The sequence below is a fragment of the Rhineura floridana genome, chromosome 9, assembly GCF_030035675.1.
Source record: "Rhineura floridana isolate rRhiFlo1 chromosome 9, rRhiFlo1.hap2, whole genome shotgun sequence".
NCBI classification, from domain to species: domain Eukaryota; kingdom Metazoa; phylum Chordata; class Lepidosauria; order Squamata; family Rhineuridae; genus Rhineura; species Rhineura floridana.
Genome location: NC_084488.1, coordinates 105,684,204 through 105,704,140, shown reverse-complemented (window position 1 = coordinate 105,704,140; position 19,937 = coordinate 105,684,204). Strand labels below are relative to the sequence as shown.

Genomic DNA, 19,937 nt, shown 5'->3' with positions numbered 1-19,937 from the left:
TGATCATGATATCGGGAAATGCCCCCTTTCCCCTTAAATGTCAGATCTTCTCCCCAACCCCAACCCCCACTTCTGGATCCACGTGTATGTAGCACCTACAAACATTCATACAGCGGTCCACCCACATTTCAGAGCCACCAGGTAGGGACACAGGACCAGTCAGAAGTTCAACTAATTTAAAAAGGGCAAAGTTTGGCTGGTGCTCGGTTGTTGCTTCCTGAGGAATTCCCCCATTTTTTCCCCATGGAAAATCGCTTTTGCCCTTCATACCACTCGCCCCCCTCTGCTGTAGTTTCCACGGAGTACTAGAACACAGGCTTCCCCCCCTTCCTTTCTTTTTTAACCATTCCCAGTCGGTTCTCCCCTTTTGTTTCATCTCAGCTACCTTCACCCCTCACATTTACCCAGTCACAAAGATACTGCTGAGGTGCGACGCATGTGCTGAAAACAGTCCCCACGCTGGAGCCCCAGAAGTCTGTACAGGGCTGAGCAATATAAGAGTGTGGAATTGCAGGTGGGCGCCACCTGTCTCTGGGTTGTACATTTTGTAGTGTATGGGCGAGAGAGGGGGAGCTTTTTCGTACCAATAATATTTTTTTCACAATTACAAAAATTTGAAAATTCTTTCAAAATGTAGTTTATTGAGTGCATTTGTCAGGTTTACTCCCCCTCCCCACTGATCAGCTCAGTTAAAGATTGACTATTTTTTCTCTCCTTTTTGGAATGTGGGGGGACATTAGCACAGTTAGGTGAGGTCTTACAGTGGAGAATTCTCTTTAAATGGGGACGGATTAGTACTTCAGTACTTCAAAATGTGGTGCTTGCTCCTGCTGCGTGATGAGCCCTGGACTCCCGCCAAATGTCATGTGCTGACAACACTGCCATTTTAGGGAGCAGCAGCTTGCATTAATTCACTGCATCTGGTTTATTCATTTATTTAATTTCCAGGGTATCAACAGAAACAAGATGCTGTACCAGTATAAAGTAACAGACCCAGTCTGCCTTTGTTCCCCATGGCTCACAATCTTAAGCAAGAACCTCAACCCACCCAGGGATAGAGGTGGCAGAGAGTCAGGGAGAGGTGAGATCTTAGAGCTGTAAACCATGCAGCATCTATCTCAGCTCATGAGGTTCTGTTCTTATCCTAAACTCAAAGTGGGCCACAGAGACTACAAAACAGACAGGAAATACTTATTGTTTTTTAGAAAATCAAAAGAATTATACTGGGTGTCTGACTGCACTTCAAAACAGACAGGAAATACTTATTGTTTTTTAAAAAATCAAAAGAATTATACTGGGTGTCTGACTGCACTTCAACGTAGTCCTTTATATGAAATATATAATAAAATGGAAATGGACTGCCTTCAAGTCGATCCTGACTTATGGCGACCCTGTGAATAGGGTTTTCATGGTAAGCGGTATTCAGAGGGGGGTTACCATTGCCTTCCCCTGGGGCTGAGAGGCAGTGATTGGCCCAAGGTCACCCAGTGGGCTTCATAGCTGAGCAGGGATTTGAACCCTGGTCTTCCGGTCGTAGTCCAACACTCTAACCACTACACCACACTAAGCATTTTTCAGCTGTTTAGTTAGAATTTGTATACAAAACCTTTCCACTCATTTGATGCCCTAAATATAGGCATTTCTAAATTAAATTAGAGGTATGCTAATTAATTGACTGGCTCCTATTTGGGGTGGAGTGAGAAATAAGATACTACATAAAAGAGAACATTGCAATGAAATAATAGTTTTCAATTGGTATGAGTGGGCAAGCTGATGTGAAACTCTGTGGATAGGAAGCAATTCAGGGAAGGAGGTGATCTGGAGTGAGGAAAAGGATGAATGCCCGTTCTCCTCTCCCCTTTCCACAATCTACCCTCTTTCAAAGCTGCCTTTCTTAAAAACTAAAACAAACCTTGATGTTAAGAGCCTAACCTGTGCAGTTGGGCATAACCGATTTACTAACTTAACTAGGGGGTTTCACATGACACTTCATCCCCACATTCAATGAACACATGGAAGCCCCCCCCCCACGTCTCCAAGTCCACATGTTTTGTGTAGTGTCTGAAAAGGGAGGCTTGTGTGTATACAAGCACATATTTCCCCTTTTCAAACATCATGCTAAATGCAACGGGGACCAGGGCTGGTGAAACACATAATGCGGGGAATGAGATCTGGAAATGCAGTCCTGTTCCTTGGTCCTTCCAGTCATACACTGAACACATGAGGAGGTTCATATGCATAGTGCTAATCTGTGTGACATGTTCTGAACACACCAGAAGTGCCATCTAAGCAGTAGCAGAAGGTGTATTCTATAATCCTGTGAACAAAAGAGCTTAGCTTTAGAAATCCAACTTTCTTGCTCCTAAGTTGCATTGGTTCATGACAATGCCTCTTAAAACTGTTCTGTATTTTAATTAATACTGATCCTTCTGGACTTAAGCACTTTATATCCCATTGGTTTCTATGGGAGAATTAAGCACATGATTAACTCTCTCCCACCTATATCTACAGAGCTTGCAAGTGCTCAGTCTTGATTGGATCCTGCCATACTGCTCAGACTTTTGGCTGCTTAGGGCAGGAGTGCCACTAACAAGTATGTCAATATAGAAAAGAATATTTGGGTGTGCTATAAATGCAGATATTTTGCGGTACTGTTTTTCTCCATTACGTGTTCAAGAAAAAAAAGAAGACTTAATACAAGAGAATAGTCATGCCTCCCGCTCTGCTACTTAGGACATCCCCAGGGAAGTCTGGATCACAGACTTGTCCTTAAGAGAATTTTTTCATGAACCGTAACTTGATATATGAAATTGTAAGGAAAATTATCATCATGCAAGCAAGTGCAACGTGATTCTGCCACAGGCCCCATGCAGTTGCTTCGATCCCTTGGCTTTTCAGATATTGTTCTCCAGTGCACCTACAAAGAAGAGGTTTTGAGAATTAATCTAGTGCAATGTATTTTAATTGTTCCCCTCTTGGACTCTGGCAGCAGCCAGCATCTTTGTAGCTTAAGAGAGGGAGAGAGCACATGGGAAGGGCTGTAGCTCAGTGGTAAAGCCCATGGTTAGAATAGCTCATAGTCATATACTGACTAGCTGGACCAATGGTCTGATTCAATATAAAGCTGGGGTGGCTAACCTTTTTGCCCAAGGGCTGTTTTCACCCTTGGCCAAACTTCTGGGGGGCTCCATGGCAGCAATGGATGTGGATGAAAATGGGTGACATTACATTCTCATGATCACACAGGCCCCATCCTCAACTGATCCATTCATATCTGCTGAAAAGCTTTATCATGCCCTCTTCACTCATCAAATGATCAATCTGATGACCAGGGAGGGAGCAATATGTATCCTCAATAGGGTGCTGGGCTTGTGGCAAGAGAGTTGCAAACTTCTCCACCCCCACCCAGTGTTGTGCCTACTTTTGACTTTTTTGCCACTCTTGCCAACATTGGTGGGATCTTGTGGTGGCGAGAAAAAATGCTGGGGTTGAGTTTAACCATCCCTGAAGAAAAGCTACTTCTTATGTTCCGTGGGACCATCTGGCCCAACTGCCATCAGGAGTCAGAAACTCTGCATAAAATGGAGGCAGGACAGGCTGCCTGTGCTCATTTTAATTTTTGTACTGTGTGTAGCGATTTTAGACCTGTTATAGATAATAATTCCTGTTTGAGCTGAAATTCTACAAAAGGTACAGCACAGAGAAGAAAAGCTTACAGACTATGCATGGACTCTCCTAATGCATAAAAGTGGGCAGTAAACATGATCCTAGTTTTGTGATTTTACTTAATCTGTAGTTAAGACAACTGTTCTTTGTATGCATGTAATGCAACAAGATACTTGTATAGAGAAGTGTTCCTCAGACCTGATTTGGCTCAGGGATTTCCAGACTCTTTATTTAAAGGTAAAAGGAATACAGCCATTCATAGGATTACTACTATAATGCAAGTGCCTGTATATTCATAGGATTACTACTATAATAAATAGTGTAGTGTCAAAAATAATAACATATCTTTTTCCTTCTAATCATTTTGTTTGTTTAGCAGACATCCAAAACAAAGACCATTTTTGGAAAGGATGGGGGAGCACTTGAATCCAAGACTCGCCTCATCTCATTCACATCACGCTAAACTATGGTTTAGCATGATGTCTGAATGCAGCCATCATATTAATGTGACTGATACTCTTGCGGGGGGTGGTTGGTGCCTCCAGCTGGTTGGGTAGAATTGGTTGGAATAAAAAGATAGATTGTACTTACATCTGTAACTTGGTAACCTCTAAACTGTTAGAATTGCTCCAATTCTCATGTGTGTTTAAGTTGCAGAACTTGAGATTGGTAAGTTCATTAACTTGCAGTGCCTTTGAAGGTAAGAAAGAAAAGAAAATGCTATAAAGGCATAAAAAGCAAGAGCTTGGTTTAATTGTTGCAGTGTAGTTTCATGTAAAAAAAGTAGTAGTATGCAGATTATTCTCTTCTAGCTAGGGTACAATAGAGAATGACTTGTGAGTCTGCTTTGTTGATTCAGTCTTCACTTCAGCTATAAAGTTCACTAGGCAGCCTTGAGCAAGCCATTATCATTCAGTACTTTCTCTTCCATTGGCAACATGGGAGTAATACTGTAAGGAATACAAAAGATGTATCTGAAATACTTGGAACATTTGAGGAATGTGGCATATTCTTTGCATCCTCCTCTAAAATATGGGTTGTTTGAAAATGGTGCATATCAGGACTGTAGCCTTTTTGTGTATGTGGGGAAGAAGAAAGGAAGCTGTTCCTCACTTCCAATAAAATGACTCAATATACAGATACCCCCTGAAGTGTTCCAGCCCACGTCCTAAAGGAATTTAACTTTAGGGGCAGATGTTAAGCCTGGTGTTGTGGGAGGCTTCAGGATTATGTTAAAAGCCATTTAAGTCCTATTGCTTTCAACTGACCTTACAGCACAATTTTATGCATGCTTATCAGGAGTATGACTTACTATATTCAGTGGGTTTACTCTCCAGCAAGTATGTTTAGGATTGCAACCTTAGTCACTCACAACTGACTTTAGCTGGATTGTGGGGCAAAGCCTGTTAAACTCTGTAAATCAATCAATATGTTTTTTAAATACTGGACAGACTTCTTAAGAACTTGAGCCAAATTGGTTAGTCTGTCTTTCACCAACATTCCATTATAAATAGAATTGTTCTGTTTTGAACAATGATTCTTAGCACAAAGCACAAGACATTGTAGCACTTACTATCATCCCATATCGAGGTATGCTGAAGTACTGGAGCCAAGAAAGCCAAGGCAGTATACTGGTAAGATTTACCAACAATCCAGAGAAAATCTGCAAACAAAACCATAATTAAAAAATCTAAATCCAATGTAGTTATTTAACTGTTATCATTAAAGAAAGCAATACCTCAGTGAACAGCACCAACAAAGCCTTTAGAATTGTGTATGTTCTAACCTAAACCTGTTCTGTTTCTTCTATATGCAGGATGTATAAAACAGAGCTATTCCCCAAACCCTCAGTTTTAAGCAGTGTTTCAAGAACTGCAGAGAAATACATGTTAGTGTTGTGACTGATCTTCTGCATAGTGGATGCATAAACAATATAGGGCACGAGGCTACATTTGGCCACACAACAGGATTTCCTGTTTGATTCGCTTACTAGTCAAAAAGCTAGTCCTCATCACTATAGTAAAACTGCAAAACTTGTCTGTGACACAGACTGTGGTAGAAACAAGCATGTAGTGCTTTTTTAAAAAAAAAACTGCTCTGGAAAATGAGAGGGGGGGATATTACTAGGAAATGACTTTGGGCGCACTAGGTAATCTAGTTAGTTGCTCAGTGGAGCATTCAGTCCTAGTGAACACAGATGAGATTCAGAATAAGAGTTGATTTGAACTCTGCATGTATAATTTCATTAAGGGAGGCTTGGCTCACATGTCACTTCAGCAGTGTGATTGAATCGTGAGTAAATAAGCATATAACTGAAGGGCCATGCAGTAATCACACCAGGTAAATCTGTACCTGAGAGTTTTCCAAACCTTTGGTATTTAGGATACATTTTTTGTTTTTAGGATTATAACCAGAGGCATACTTCACTGTTACACTCAAAAATATTCATTTATACTTTCTGAATCAGCTCCCACTGCAGTATGCAGGCATTTCTCTCACAACTATGGGATAGTCCTGTTAATATTGCCTCCTGGCAGAACCTACCCTCTGCCTAGTCAATTAATAGGGGAATGGAACTGCGGTTTCTGGGCTATGGAGAATCCTCTTCAGGAACCCCTCAAAATGTTTGTTAACTTTACTCAGCTTCCATCAGGAAACCCAAACATTTCCTTATTTCCTTCCTGGAATGATGCAAGTGCCTGTATATTGGCAGATCAAGGCTGTATGGGGCTTCCCGCCTCAAAGATCCATAGATGGTTAGTAAATGCATCCAAAATGCTACATTTTTTTCCAGCCTCTCTTTGAGCACACTAGTATGTCGTAGCAGACTGGAAGGGATTATGCCTAACATGGTCATTACTGGCCCAAAAACGTATGTGTGGACTTTCACAGATTCAGCTAGCTGCATGTCCAGGCATGTGCCTGGTTCAGCCTCCTAGCTACCACAATGCCAATGGCAGCCTGTGAACAATTTAAGGATACTCACAGTCATAAAAATAAAGGTGATGGTCATGAGTAGATTAGCTACAGCCAGCACACTCTGTCCTGTGGCAATAGCTAGCGCCATAGAAGTAGCTGTATAAGATACCAGCATCATAGTGAACATCATTATAAAGAAGGCCTCTACTGTTGGTTTCAGACCTTAAGAGAATAGAAGAAGGGTAATGTTGGCAGAGAGTTTGCAGTAAAAAATTGTACCATATTACTAGTTTATTATACAACTTAAAAACTGCATACATTTTACTTTCATAATCATGCATTCTTATTTTAATAATGTCTGAATGGGAAAATGTTTTACATCCCTTATGCATCATCACAACAACCCTGTGAAGTAACACACTATTATTGTAATTTTAGGGAGAAAGATGAAAGAGGGCAACATGCCAATGGTCCATTCAGCCATTACTTGGCCTTTGGGATTATGCTAAAGGGAAGAATAGGAACAGGCCTTGATGTTGATTAAACTCTTGCCTGCTCTTTCCTTACCCTGCTCACCACCAAAGCAGAAGATTCTGCTTTCGAAGAAATGTTTAGTGTGCTGGTATATTTGGTCCCTCCTTCCCATGCTGAGGAGGAGCAGGGGAGAATATATGATTTCATCATGATAGAACCTGGGCCAAGTAATGACTGAACGCATCCAATCAATAAAATAAGATTAGAAATTGTCTCTTAGATTCAGACCTCAACATTCTACCCACATCATTTATTTTATTTTATTCTATTTATTAATTAAATTTACATCCCACCCTTTGTCCCAATGGAGCCTAGGGTGGCAAACCAAGTAGTAAAACAATGCACTTTGCCCTGGCCTTTGACACCTGAGACATATATTGTTAGGACCCATCCTATTTTGTAATTTTATGTTGTTTCAAATGCCGTGTTTTAAACTTGTTGTGACCCTCTCTGGGTGAAGGGCGGGCAATAAATTTTGTTGATGGTGATGGTGATAATAATAATTATAAAACATATTTAAAACATTTAAAGATATTCACTAATAGGCAAAAAACCCCTTGCAGTTTAAGAACGGACCTATAGCCAACATATATTTCTATCAAACTTTAAAAAGCAGGGAAATTGGGCAGCTCTAATGAATGCACTAGGGGAGCAGGAGACCTGACCTCCTTTCTGAGATATTGTACTGCACTACAAATTTGTCAAAATGCAAGCACAATTTGGGTTGGTCTTTCACAGTCCAATCCATTTCCTGTGTACCTTGGAAGAATTTCGTAATATGTGCCTCTGAGCATATGGTGAGCGTTGGCAACACCTGCCATCTCCAAAGATGGAGAATTACATTTTTGTATGTTTGTTGGTGTTCTTACTTTGCTTCTTTTCTGTGTTACTACTGTTTCTACAGAAAATCTAACCTAGAAAATTACATTTCTCTCATTATTCATCCTAGAAATCTATGTCAAATTTATTTTTATTAATTTCATATCCTTTTTATTCATCAATGTCATATGGTGAAGATAGCCTGTTTCAAACTGGAGGTTATGCTGTATTTCTATTTTGGGTGCATTAACAGTTGAATCTGAAACTGCAGTTTGATGTAAAATCAGACTGATTACAATATGTTGCTACTTAAGCAATAAATCTAGCTGTTGGAAAAAACAAACTATTTTATCTTGTGCAAACTGAGACACTCTTCATGTCCATTGGAAACTATTCTGCAGAATAGTCAGTGCCATTATTCCACAATTTTTTTGGAGCTTTTTCTTAGTGTTGCAAAATGTTGCTGTACTTCACATATTCACAGAACACAAGCAAAAGAAAATGATTTACTATAGGAAACTTCACTAAAATTGCAAAGTAAGCGTATTTAAAGTGACTGTCTGAACTATATCAACTGTTTTAATATTGTTGCTTCCTCCCTGCTAAAACAAGATCAACACAGCACTTGTCTTGTTTCTGTTAGGCACATGTTACCCAATGCTTACAAGCTACACAGGAAGTGGATTCGACTGTGAAAGACCAACCTAAATTGTGTTTGCATTTTGACAAATTTGTGGAGTAGTACAATAGCTTAGAGAGGTGGTCAGGTCTCCTGCTCCCCTAGTGCATTCTCTATAGCTGTTCAATTTCCCTGCTTTTTAAGGCCAGATTTAACTCTCTTCAGTCTGCATTACTGACAGGGAGGTATCAAGGAATTCCCTATGAACACCGCTTGTGTCCTTGTGGGAAGGGTAACATTGAAACACTTACCCATGTTTTGATTAATTGCCCTATTTATGAGCACATACGATGTAAGTTTCTATCTGCCATAATGGAAAGCAGCTCCTTGCTGGCTCCGGATAATGTGGTTCGCTATTTTTTATCAGGAACAAATAGAGCACTTACTCTTAAGGTTGCTAAATTTATATACGCTGCGCAATTGGTACGAACCGAAGCGTTGTCCAGTTAATTTGTATTTATATGTATATCAAATCCCTAACAGACAAAATGCATGTTTTTATCCTCTATTGTTTTTATTTTATTTGGCTTGTATTATATGCCTGTAACAGGACGGGTCTTTGACCGCAAATAAACTTACTACTAGCTTAGAGAAGTGGTCAGGTCTCCTGCTCCCCTGGTGCATTTACTATAGTTGCCCAATTTCCTTCTTATTTAAAGTTTGATAGAAATATCTGTTGGCTATAGGTATATTCTTAAACCGCAAGGTTTTTTGCCTATTACTGATTTCTCCGCTTTTTAATCCTGGAGGTAAGGAATGGGATCCTGTGCAAGTTTACTGAGAATAGATTGATCATTTGCATGCTTATTGAGTTCAATGGGATTTACTCCCCTGCAATCATGCTTAGGATAGGTGAAACTGACCACAAGGGATGGGGAGGGGAGGAGAGGTAGGGGAGCAGGCAGGAGGGGAAGGATGAGGGCAGGTTTGATCATTTGCATGTTTATTGAGTTCAGTGGGATTTACTTCCGTGCAGTCATGCTTCGGATAGGTAAAACTGACCATGGGAAGGGAGGACTAGAGTGGGCAGGAGAGGAGGAAGAAGGAAGTGGGGAGGAGAGGGAGGAGGGAGGAAGAGGAGAGGGGAAAGGCAGGTCTGATCTGAACTGACCATGGGGGAGGAGGATGGGGAGGGGACAGTAGATGGAAGGAGAAAGGGGGAGAGGGGAGGAGAGGGAGAGGGAAGCAGGGGATTGGAAGGGGAGGGGTGAAGGAAGGGGGAAGGAAGGGGCAAAAGGGAGGGGAGGGAGGAGGGCAGGTTTGATCATTTGCATGCTTATTGAGTTCAGTAGGATTTACACCCCTGCAGTCATCCTTACGATAGGTAAAACTGACCATGGGGGGGAGGAGGGAGAAGGAGTGAAGGGAGGGGGAGGGGAGGGAAGGGGCAAGAGGGAGGAGGATGGGAGGGAGGGGAGAAGATTGGATGGGTGGGCAGTGGGCAGAGGGGAAGCCCCTTTCCAAAAGGAAAACATTGTGAACAGTATCATTCTTCTTCTGGGTTTCCCTCACCTATTTATTCTACAGCAGGCACATGTAGTCACACACCCAAATTTAAACCAAAGCTGTCCCTGGCCACATCCACAAACAAATCACAAATGGACTGTCTTCAAATAGATTGTGACTTATGGAGACCCTATGGATAGGGTTTTCATGGTAAGTGGTATTCAGAGGTGGTTTACCATTGCCTTCCTCTGAGACTGAGAGGCAGTGACTGGCTTAAGGTCACCCAGTGAGCTTCATGGCTGTGTAGGGATTCAAACCCTGGTCTCCCAGGTCATAGTACAACACTCTTAACCACTACACCACACTGGCTCTCTGGCCACATCTACACCAGATCTTTATCTCACTTTAGACAGTCATGGCTTCTCCCAAAGAATCCTGGGAAGTGTAGTTAGTGAAGGGTGATGAGAGTTCCTAGGAGATGCCCTGTTCCCCTCACAGAGCTTCAATCAGAGCGGCTAACAGTTAAACCCCTCTTGCTAATGGAGCTCTGTCAGGAGAATAGGAGTCTTGTCATAGCACCCTTCATAAACTACACTTCCCAGGATTCTTTGGGGCAGCCATGACTGTCTCAAGTGAAATAAAGGTCTGGTGTGGGTGTGGCCCCCTGATTAGGCAAGCCCAGCAGCTGTGAGTCTGGCTTTCAGAACTCTGACAGTTGGTTCTTACTGAGCATGCCCAGCCTTATTGTTGAGTTCAATGCTAACTTTCTTAAATTAATTAAAATTCAGCCACACATTTTTTTAACTTTTAAACTGCATAAGATGAAGGTCAGAGTATGGGCCAAGATCAATAATAGGATTACAGGTACTCTGTGAACATAGCTGATTTTTGTTTAATTTCAAAAATTATGAGAAGTCTAACAGAAAAAAGTCCAAAAGATGTCTGGTTTTTCTCTCTCTCTTTTTACACTTTGAACTCTCAGTTCTCTCTGACTGTTTTGTGTATCGCCGTGAAAATTTAGAGGGTTGTTAAGCAAGCGTTTCTGAGTTCAGGACTATAAGTTCTGTAAGGTTTGGCTTTGAAATGAGCTTATGGGAAGCATCAGAATGGCATGGGGGGATTTTCAATTTAACATTGTGGAATGCGAAAAATTCATGCTGACTATAGTATACAGCCACTCTCATGGAAGGCATCACAGGAATGAGAGAGAACCCCAAAGTTTACAGAAGTACTAAAAGGAATAGTGGAGAGAAACACTGAAATATCCTAGAAGAAGGCACAGCTGTTTGCCTGGCAACTTGAACAGGAGTAATACATACTGCAACATTTTGTTGCAGGACACACTTGCTAAGTGCTACTGTACAGTTGAAAGGTCAGTATACTTGCCTAACATGAAATAAACAATGCACGTGAAAATAATGCACGGTAAAGTCCTCATGAGTATTAAATCGCCTATTAGCTTTGAGAAGAAATATGCAGAAATTCTGTAGTATCCACTGATGTATTCGTGTCTATAATATAAATAATAAAATATCACCAAGTCAAGTAATCAAATAATTTCATAAAAGAAACAACCAAGATATGTTCTATGCAGTTTGACAAAACTCTCAATTTATCATGATTAGAATAACAGCATCTATACATACATGCGCAAAACTTTGATTTCTCAGTCTTTCAAGAATATGTTACACTAGAAGCTAAATCATTTTAAAGAGATGGGCACTGGGTTCATCCAGGCCACAGATATAAAACAGTTTTCCCTTCTTCTCAAAGAAGCCTAGAAATTGTAGTTTAAGTAAGAGATGTTAGTGTCTCTAACACAGATTCACTAAACTACATTTCCCAGGATTCCTTGGGGTGGAAATAGAACAAGGTCCTAAAACCAATAGATTAGATCTAAATTTAGTCATGCTTAAAACAGACCTAGTTTAAGACTCATTGATTTCAGTTGGACTAATCACGGCTAACTTAAATCTCATTTATTTCAGTGGGTCTACTCTAAGCATGATTGGGTCTGGATACAACCCAATATGTTTGTATACAGAGAGGACCATTAATATGTATCACTTTTGTGATATGTTCCCTGTTTCAGCACCCAGGTTGTGGAATTCCCTCCCCACAGGAAATGGCACCTTCACTGAACACCTTTCATCATATGCTGAAGATGCACCTCTTCACCCTGGTTTTTGACACTTAAAATATGCATTTTCGGACCCTCTCTAGTTGTAAATGTAATTTGTTTTAAACTGTTTTTAATATTATATTTTATATTGTGACCCACCTTGGGACCTACTGATGAGGGGTGTGTAATAAAGTTAACAGAAATAAGTTACAAAATTAATCACAAAACAGTAATGGTGCTATCCACTCACTGTTCATAGCAAACCAACTTCCATCTAATTAAAACGATCCATACCTATCCTCAGTTCATTTTCCTGCTTTACTTTTCTCCCAGTGCCCTTGGTTTGCATGTAACACTAAGCCAAGCCATGGTTTTGTGTCAACTAGCAAACATGCAGGCTTCCAAAGAGGAGATTGTGACTGCTTTGCTCTTCTCCAGCTGTTTTGCTGCTGCGCTAAGTTGTGGTTGGCTTAACATGTTGTTTGAATCTTGGCTCCTGATTTAGCTCTTCTAGATGAACCATGAGCTTGTAAACCATAGGACAAACCTTGGTCATAGCTAGGGATGGGGGAGAATTTTTTTTGGTTTTGAATCCAAATCTATCAAATTCACACCTTCCAAAACAATATGAGAACTCATACATAATCATCCTTCAAAATTCTCATCAGAATTTTGCAATGTGGTTCTCTCATCTAACAATGTTTACAAAAATGCTTATATTAGGGGAAACTGTGCAGAAGAATGAATAATGAAAATAACATACAAAAATGCATTAAGAGAAATTTCTTGCAATGTGTACATTATGTGTACTTATGTGTACATTATTCAAAACTGCATATAAAAATGTGTTTATTAGAAGAAATGCTAAATAATTTTCATGAGGATTTTATAAAATGCAGATTGCTACAGAAATGTGGAGAACAGAATTTAAGACTGGAAAAATGAGAAACTGGGAGAACCAAAACTGAGAGATCCTTCCATCCTGGGTTATAGCTCATGTTTTGTCTAGAGAGAGCTAAATCATGAGCCTGGGTTCAGATGACATGTAAGGCAAACCACAGCTTAACACAAACAAATGGGAAGGAACAAAGCAGCCATGATCTCCACTTTGGGAGCCCAGACACTTGCTTCTGGCACTAAGACATGGTTTGACTTAGCGTTACATTCAATCCAGGCCAGTATATGTTTTTAATCTATGGTTAAATTTCAAATGGCTAATTTAATCAATTAAGGTTTGCACATATTCACACATTGTTAGTACCTCATATAATGGCCTTGTGGTCACTCACATAGCTGTGAGTGGTTGATAAGTTTATTTATTATTTATTTAGTTGATTTATACCCCAATCTTCCTCCCAGTAGGAGCCCAGGGTGGCAAGAAAATATCTTATTGGTCAATCACGAGGTACTTTTTTGGGACAGCAATCTAAAAGAAACCTCAATCAGTGGTGCTTAAAAAAAAGTGTTGCCTGTTCAGCAATGTTCTACTTACATAAATATCTTCTTCTCCAGAATAAAAAGTTCAATCGCGAAAATGCTGCTGAAACACTGGTTGATGATCATAAAGAACATGGCACCAAGTCTATGGGGGAAAACATCAGGTCACCAGTATATAAATCAATTATCCAAAACCAAGCCTTTAAAAAATAATTTGGTGTTAGCTAAAAGGAGCCTCTTGTCTCCTCAAAACCCACTTCTTTAAGAAATGTGTCCCTGAACAATCCTATTGCCTCATATATTCCCTTGCCACCCAATTCCCTCTTTATTTAGCCCATATACAATGGCTGGCTGTGCCACTGATTTCTCAGCAGTCCTACTGCAGGGCATACAACCAGCAGTCACAAGATACTGGTAGAAAAGGAGCAGGAGACAGACTTGCAAGTGTGACTTTTCAAATAGCCTTTTAGGCAGTGCTAGGCTCCAACAGCAAAGCAACATACTGCCTGTTTTTCTTAACATTAATTTCACACGGCACATGCACTGGAAGCTGGATGGCTCTACTCTTTGTACCAAATGTAAAATACCTATTTTCCTGACACAGTACAAAGTACAGCTGCAAATATATATAACACAAGTGGGACCACTTGTAAAATGTAGAAACGTGGAGTGTTCCTGTTCAGGATGCTAGCCAGCCATGCCATCTTGGAAGACACTCCATTCCATTCATCCTGCACACTGGTTTTCCATTTCATGCCCCCCCCCCAACAGTCGGCCAGCATTCTATGGTCAGTTAATTCCCTCTTCTATGTGGATGGCACCACTAACCTTTTATCGTTGGAAAGGGAGCGATAATGTTGTCCCCTCCTATTATGAGGCCTGTACAGGCCTATAACACAAGGGCCCTGATGTATGAACTACAGCCTTCCTATCTCTTAGGAGTGCATAAAGTCCCAATTTTGTTTGGTTCTATTTGAAAAGAATATTCACAGTATTGGCACAGTAGGGCTCAAATCCACAAACCAGCAACACTATTTTAACCCCAACTGAAATAAACTGGCTAAAATCCTGCTAGTTTGTGGGTCAGGCTTCTGGAGTCTCTAGTATGGATGCCCACATGAGCTCCTGCAAAGCAGAGACAGGACACTAATGCTGTCAGAAAGACTCTAACCGGCCACGACTCTTTGAAGGCCCACAGCTCAGTAGCAGGGCACTTGCTGGGAAGCAGATGATCACATGTTCAATCCAGCACCACAAATTAAAGGATAAGGAGAGCAGGTGATGGAAGAGGCCTGTATCCTTACTGTCATTCAGAATACCCAGTAGTGGCCAAAATGGACCAATAGCCCAATTCAGCAAAGAGCAGCTTCATATACTTTGCCTCCCTCCCAGTCCCATTCACCCAACCTTCACATAGCACCTCACCTGCTGGGGGGGGAAAAGAGGCAGAACTTCTATTTGTGGTAGAAAAGCTTGGACAGGCTTTGCAGTACATGCCAATGGGCAGCTGCCAACTTATTTTAAAGACACTAGCCCCCTGGGAGGGTGTGGAGTCAGAGTGGGAGGAGCCAGCTCCAAATTACTCACCTGTTCTGCAAACCACTAGCATCGTCTGTCACCCTAAAGAATATGGCACCCACAGCTAATCCCAGGAAAATCGTAACACATAGCTGAAACATAAACAATCCAACAAAATATACAGCAGTGGTGTTTTACATGCAGTAATGGTGCAAAAATCACTCGCAATCTACTACAGGACTGAAGGCAAATATATTTTAGTGCCCTGTTCCAGCAGGGCCCAAAGCGCATTTGTTTCTTTGAAAATTGGAGCCATCATTAACAAAATACTTTTAGAGTAGTGGTTCCCAAACGTTTTCCTCCATGGATTATTTGAATATTGCTGATGGTCGTGACAGGCCACTTAATGATTTTTCTGCCTGTGATGCACTGTGCTAGATGATGTATGATTTTTAGTAGTATTTTTATTGTTTTTATTTCTTACATTGTTTTCAATGTATTACAATTTGCATTCCGCAGAACTCAAGTTGCAATATATTGTATTTCATCGTAAGAAATACAAGAATAAAAATACAAGTAAAAATCAGTATGAATCTGTCATATGGACATGCCACAGACCACCTGAATGAAGCTCATGGACCAGTTTAGGAACCCCTGACCTAGAGAATCTGCCAACCATCACAAGCACCACAGTCGTCATGGTTTCATATAGAAGTCTGGAATTCTGTGGGCTGATCCTCCTGGTAGCTCAAAAACTACATGAAAGATAAATATCTGGTTCTTGAAAGAGGCATTTGGAATCACCTGAAGCTGTCTGCATTGTTTTCTGTTTTACCATTGATTCTTATTGTTCTGATTATTGCTGTTTTAGTGAGGTCTTATTTTTATCTCTTACTGCTATTTATACTGTAGTGTGATTTTGTATTTGCTTTGTTTATTTATTTGCTTATTTTGTATTGATTTTTTACAGTGTAATCCAATCCTATCCACATCTACTTGGACGTAAGTCCCTTTGAGTGCAATGGGGCTTTCTCCCAAGCTTAGAGCATAGAACTGCATCCCTAATGTGTTTTATTATTTGGTTTGTTAGCAGCTTTAAGTTTATTTGATAAAGAGAAATCAGGCTATACTTTTGAAATAAAATAATAAAAAATAATAAAAAGTATCATAACTGTCAATGGCTGTGATTATATTTATTTATTTTATTTATTATATGATTTATATTCCGCCCTTCCTCCCAGCAGGAGCCCAGGGCAGCAAACAAAAGCATTAAAAACACTTTAACTTTAACACATCATAAAAACAGACTTTAAAATAGATTAAAACAAAACATCTGTAAAAACTTTTTTTAAAAGCTTTGAAGACATCTTAAAAAAAAGAAAAAAAGGTTAAAAACATATTAAGAAAGATTTAAAAACATATTGAAAAGCAATTCCAACACAGATGCGCACTGGGATAAGGTCTCAACTTAAAAGGCTTGTTGAAAGAGGAAGGTCTTCAATAGGCGCTGAAATGATAACAGAGATGGCCCCTGTCTAATATTTAATAGTAGGGAATTTCACAGGGTAGGTGCCCCCACACTAGGTTGTGAAGAACGGACCTCCTGATATGATGGTATCTGCAGGAGGCCCTCACCTGCAGAGTGCAGTGATTATATACAGAACACACTTTGAGGGAAGGTGTTGGTTTAAGAATTATCAATTGTGAAAGACAGGCAAGGTAGGTCTACAAGGGTTTTTTTAAGCATCACATACTTTATGAACATTTTCTTTTTTAAACAGGTAGTATATCTATTGATATATTAACATAATTGGAGTGCACCGGGCCGCAACAGAAGTTGAAGGTAAAGACTGGTGTTTGAATGGATGAAGGATTCTCCAGTGTCCCGCCTTTTCCAAACTGCCCTACAATTTCCATCATCCCCAGCCATCAGTCCTGCTGCCTGGGCCCGATGGGAAATGTAGTCCAACAACCTAGAGGGCACCAGGTTGGAGAAGGCTGTTTTAAAGTGTTAGCCCCAATGGATGAGGTACAATTTGCTGCCCTGGGCTCCTGCTGGGAGGAAGGGTGGGATACAAATCAATAAATAAATAAATTTGGAAGCAAAATGTCTTGCGCTGGCACTATCAGAATGGATAAGTCTATGAGTCAAGAATTAAGTACAAATTATTAATATTGCAGCCAAGATGATAGTATCAGGCAGTTTAGTACCATTTTTTATCAGGGGAAGGGCTTGGACAGAAAAGGTCCCTCCATACATGGTACCACAGTGCTAAGAACCTGCTGACAGGACCAAACGTCAAGGATAATCCAACCACTAAGCCAATTGTAGTAGAAAACAAGGATCATAGCAAGGCTAATTTGAGATTAACAAAGAGGGCTAAACAAACTGTGGAGCATTTAAAGACTGCATTTCAAATCAATTCCTAATGAGGTTAAGGAGATCAAAATGATTGGGAGTGGAGGCAGGACCATTAACCCTGGAAGATTATAAAACTCTAAAAGGGCATAATTCTTGTCACAAGGTCAAGCTTTTACAAAGCAATTAAGAGAGATCCTCATAATATCAACAAACACAGAATCAAAGGCCATTAACTCCAGCATTCTGAGATTTTTGGCTTCTGGACAGCAAAGATGCAACAAGGAATCAAATAGATTTAATTATGTGTTTTATAGAGCCTGACTTCTAAGGTGCAAGGATGGGAGAAACTCAACCCTTCTTTTGCCTGCCTCTTCTCCCCTGCACTCCCCTTCCCAAGAAAATTGTCCTCTTTCAGAATATCCTGATGCTTGCTTGTTGGGGCTCAGAGAAAAGCACCTGGAGAAGAGAATGCAGGGATAAAGCTGCCTTGGGTTAAGCACTGTCCCCCCACTCACTACTTCAAATCATACCTTATTGCTGCCACATTTTAGATCAGGAGTGGGAAAACCTTTTTCAGCTTGAGGACCACATTCATTTGGGGGCAACCTTTGGGGGAGGGTGGGGGGTCACATGCCAGCAGTGGGCAGGGCCAAAGGCAAAAGTGCCCAGAGCAACAAATCTGAATTTTTCCTTTGTACAACAGGCTAATTTCTACACACAACCGCATATCCAGAGAAGCAAGAGTCATTATCAGAGTTCAAGGACACATTCCAGCCAGGCAAAACACTCGTGGATGATATGAAGCAAGGCCTTTGAGGGACGTGGCCTAGGGAAAGCGAGGATGCCTCGGGAGGGGGCAATAGCCTGGGGAGCATCCCAAGGGACAGATAAAGAGGCCTGGAGGGATGCATCTGGCCCCCAACCTTGAGATTCTGTACCCTTGTTTTAGATGGTTGGCAGACACCTGGGCTCCTCAACTCAGATCTCTATGAAATCTCTAGTTTGGCCCATAATGCATGTACTTTTTTTCATAGGTCTCCACAGTGGCATGGGCACTGCTTCTCAGGAAGGAGCTGGGAGACAAGATTAGCTGCTATTTTATTATTATTATTAATATTTTGCAATCCTGGAGATAAGCATATGAACAGAAAGCTTCAGGTGGTGGTGGGAGGCAGGAACAGAAACGTAGAAGGGGAAATTTAAGAGAGTGCTGACTCCTAGTTATTCAAAGTGATACAGACAAGAGAGTAAAAGAAGTAATACAAAATAAAACCTTCTCTGTTGTTGTGCCATGGCTTGGATTGCTCTTCCCCAGATGTGTGGTTGGCGCCTACATATTGTCCCTTCAGTACCAATTCAGAACATACCTATTTCCCAGGCATTTTAACTGTAGTAGTTGATGTGAATGTTATGGAACCTCTATGTGGTTGCTATTGAATTTTACTCAAATTTTGATTCTGCTTATTTTAACTGTCATAGTTATTGGTTGTGTTTTTTATATTGCTGTGATATATTTAATAGCTGCATTATTTATAGTGGGATCATTTATGATGAAGGATGGGATATAAATCTTATAAATAAATAAATGGTTTAGGAGTTATATCAGATGAGCATCATTCAATATACTCATGCAACTACCATCCACAAAACAAAATGTGGGGAGATTTCTCCCTCCTGGAAGCCCCCAATGGCTTAAGGTTGTGTCCTGCATGAATCAGCATGCTCTATGTGCACACAACAGTGCCTCACCAGCTTCACAAACTATGGCAAGAGTTGTAGGACTGGTGTGTAAAATGGATAACACTTTAAATGGCTAGGATTACCTGTGCTATGGAGACTTGTGGGTTGCCTAGCAGATTTTTGAACATCCGTTTAGAGAGCCACTTGAGCTGGTGAAAGAAGGAAGTAGAGTAGGTGATTTCTCGACAAGTGGTCTCCTTTTGGCTCCCCAAGGACAGCTTTTCTAATTCTGTTTTGGTTTCTTCATAGGAAGCAGAACTGGAATACTTCTCTGCTAATTTCTCTGCCAATGACTTATCGTGACAGGTGCGTTCGTCAATGGTATCTTCAGAGTATAGAGAGGGGAGGAAATTGGTTACATTGAATAACACATTCCGGATCTATAGGAGTTGCTAGAGTACAAAACACAACAAAGAATCATGTGCCATGACTTAAAGACCAACCACTTTGTTATGGCATTGCCCATCTCTAAATATAGAAGAGCATTTACGTTAGCCAGATTTAATGTGCTGCCCTCTGCATTGCTGGAAGGTTTAAGAGGGTTCCCTATTGTGACTGGATATGCCCCTGCGATATGGGGGAGGTGGAGACTGTAGGCCATGTCTTATTATATTGCCCTTTCTATCAGGACTTACGATTTATTTTTATCACTCCGATTTTACGAAAAAAATTCCTGGCGGCTCTGATGCAAGCTA

At 40.7% G+C, this 19,937-nt stretch overlaps 1 protein-coding gene across 2 annotated transcripts in view; it reads right to left on the bottom strand.

Moving 5' to 3' along the window:
- Positions 1-641: 641 nt before the first annotated feature.
- The window catches only part of LOC133363734 (broad substrate specificity ATP-binding cassette transporter ABCG2-like), a 66,470-nt gene continuing 47,174 nt past the window's right edge, over positions 642-19,937 (bottom strand). For both annotated transcript variants that reach the window (XM_061583053.1, XM_061583054.1), the window contains 8 exons: positions 19,326-19,567; positions 15,210-15,292; positions 13,678-13,767; positions 11,450-11,574; positions 6,653-6,807; positions 5,240-5,329; positions 4,258-4,358; positions 642-2,917 (listed from right to left, as the gene is read on the bottom strand). In XM_061583053.1, the coding sequence (XP_061439037.1) occupies positions 2,770-2,917; positions 4,258-4,358; positions 5,240-5,329; positions 6,653-6,807; positions 11,450-11,574; positions 13,678-13,767; positions 15,210-15,292; positions 19,326-19,567 (1,034 nt within the window). In that variant the 3' untranslated portion in view covers positions 642-2,769. The remainder of the gene's footprint in view (positions 2,918-4,257; positions 4,359-5,239; positions 5,330-6,652; positions 6,808-11,449; positions 11,575-13,677; positions 13,768-15,209; positions 15,293-19,325; positions 19,568-19,937) is intronic.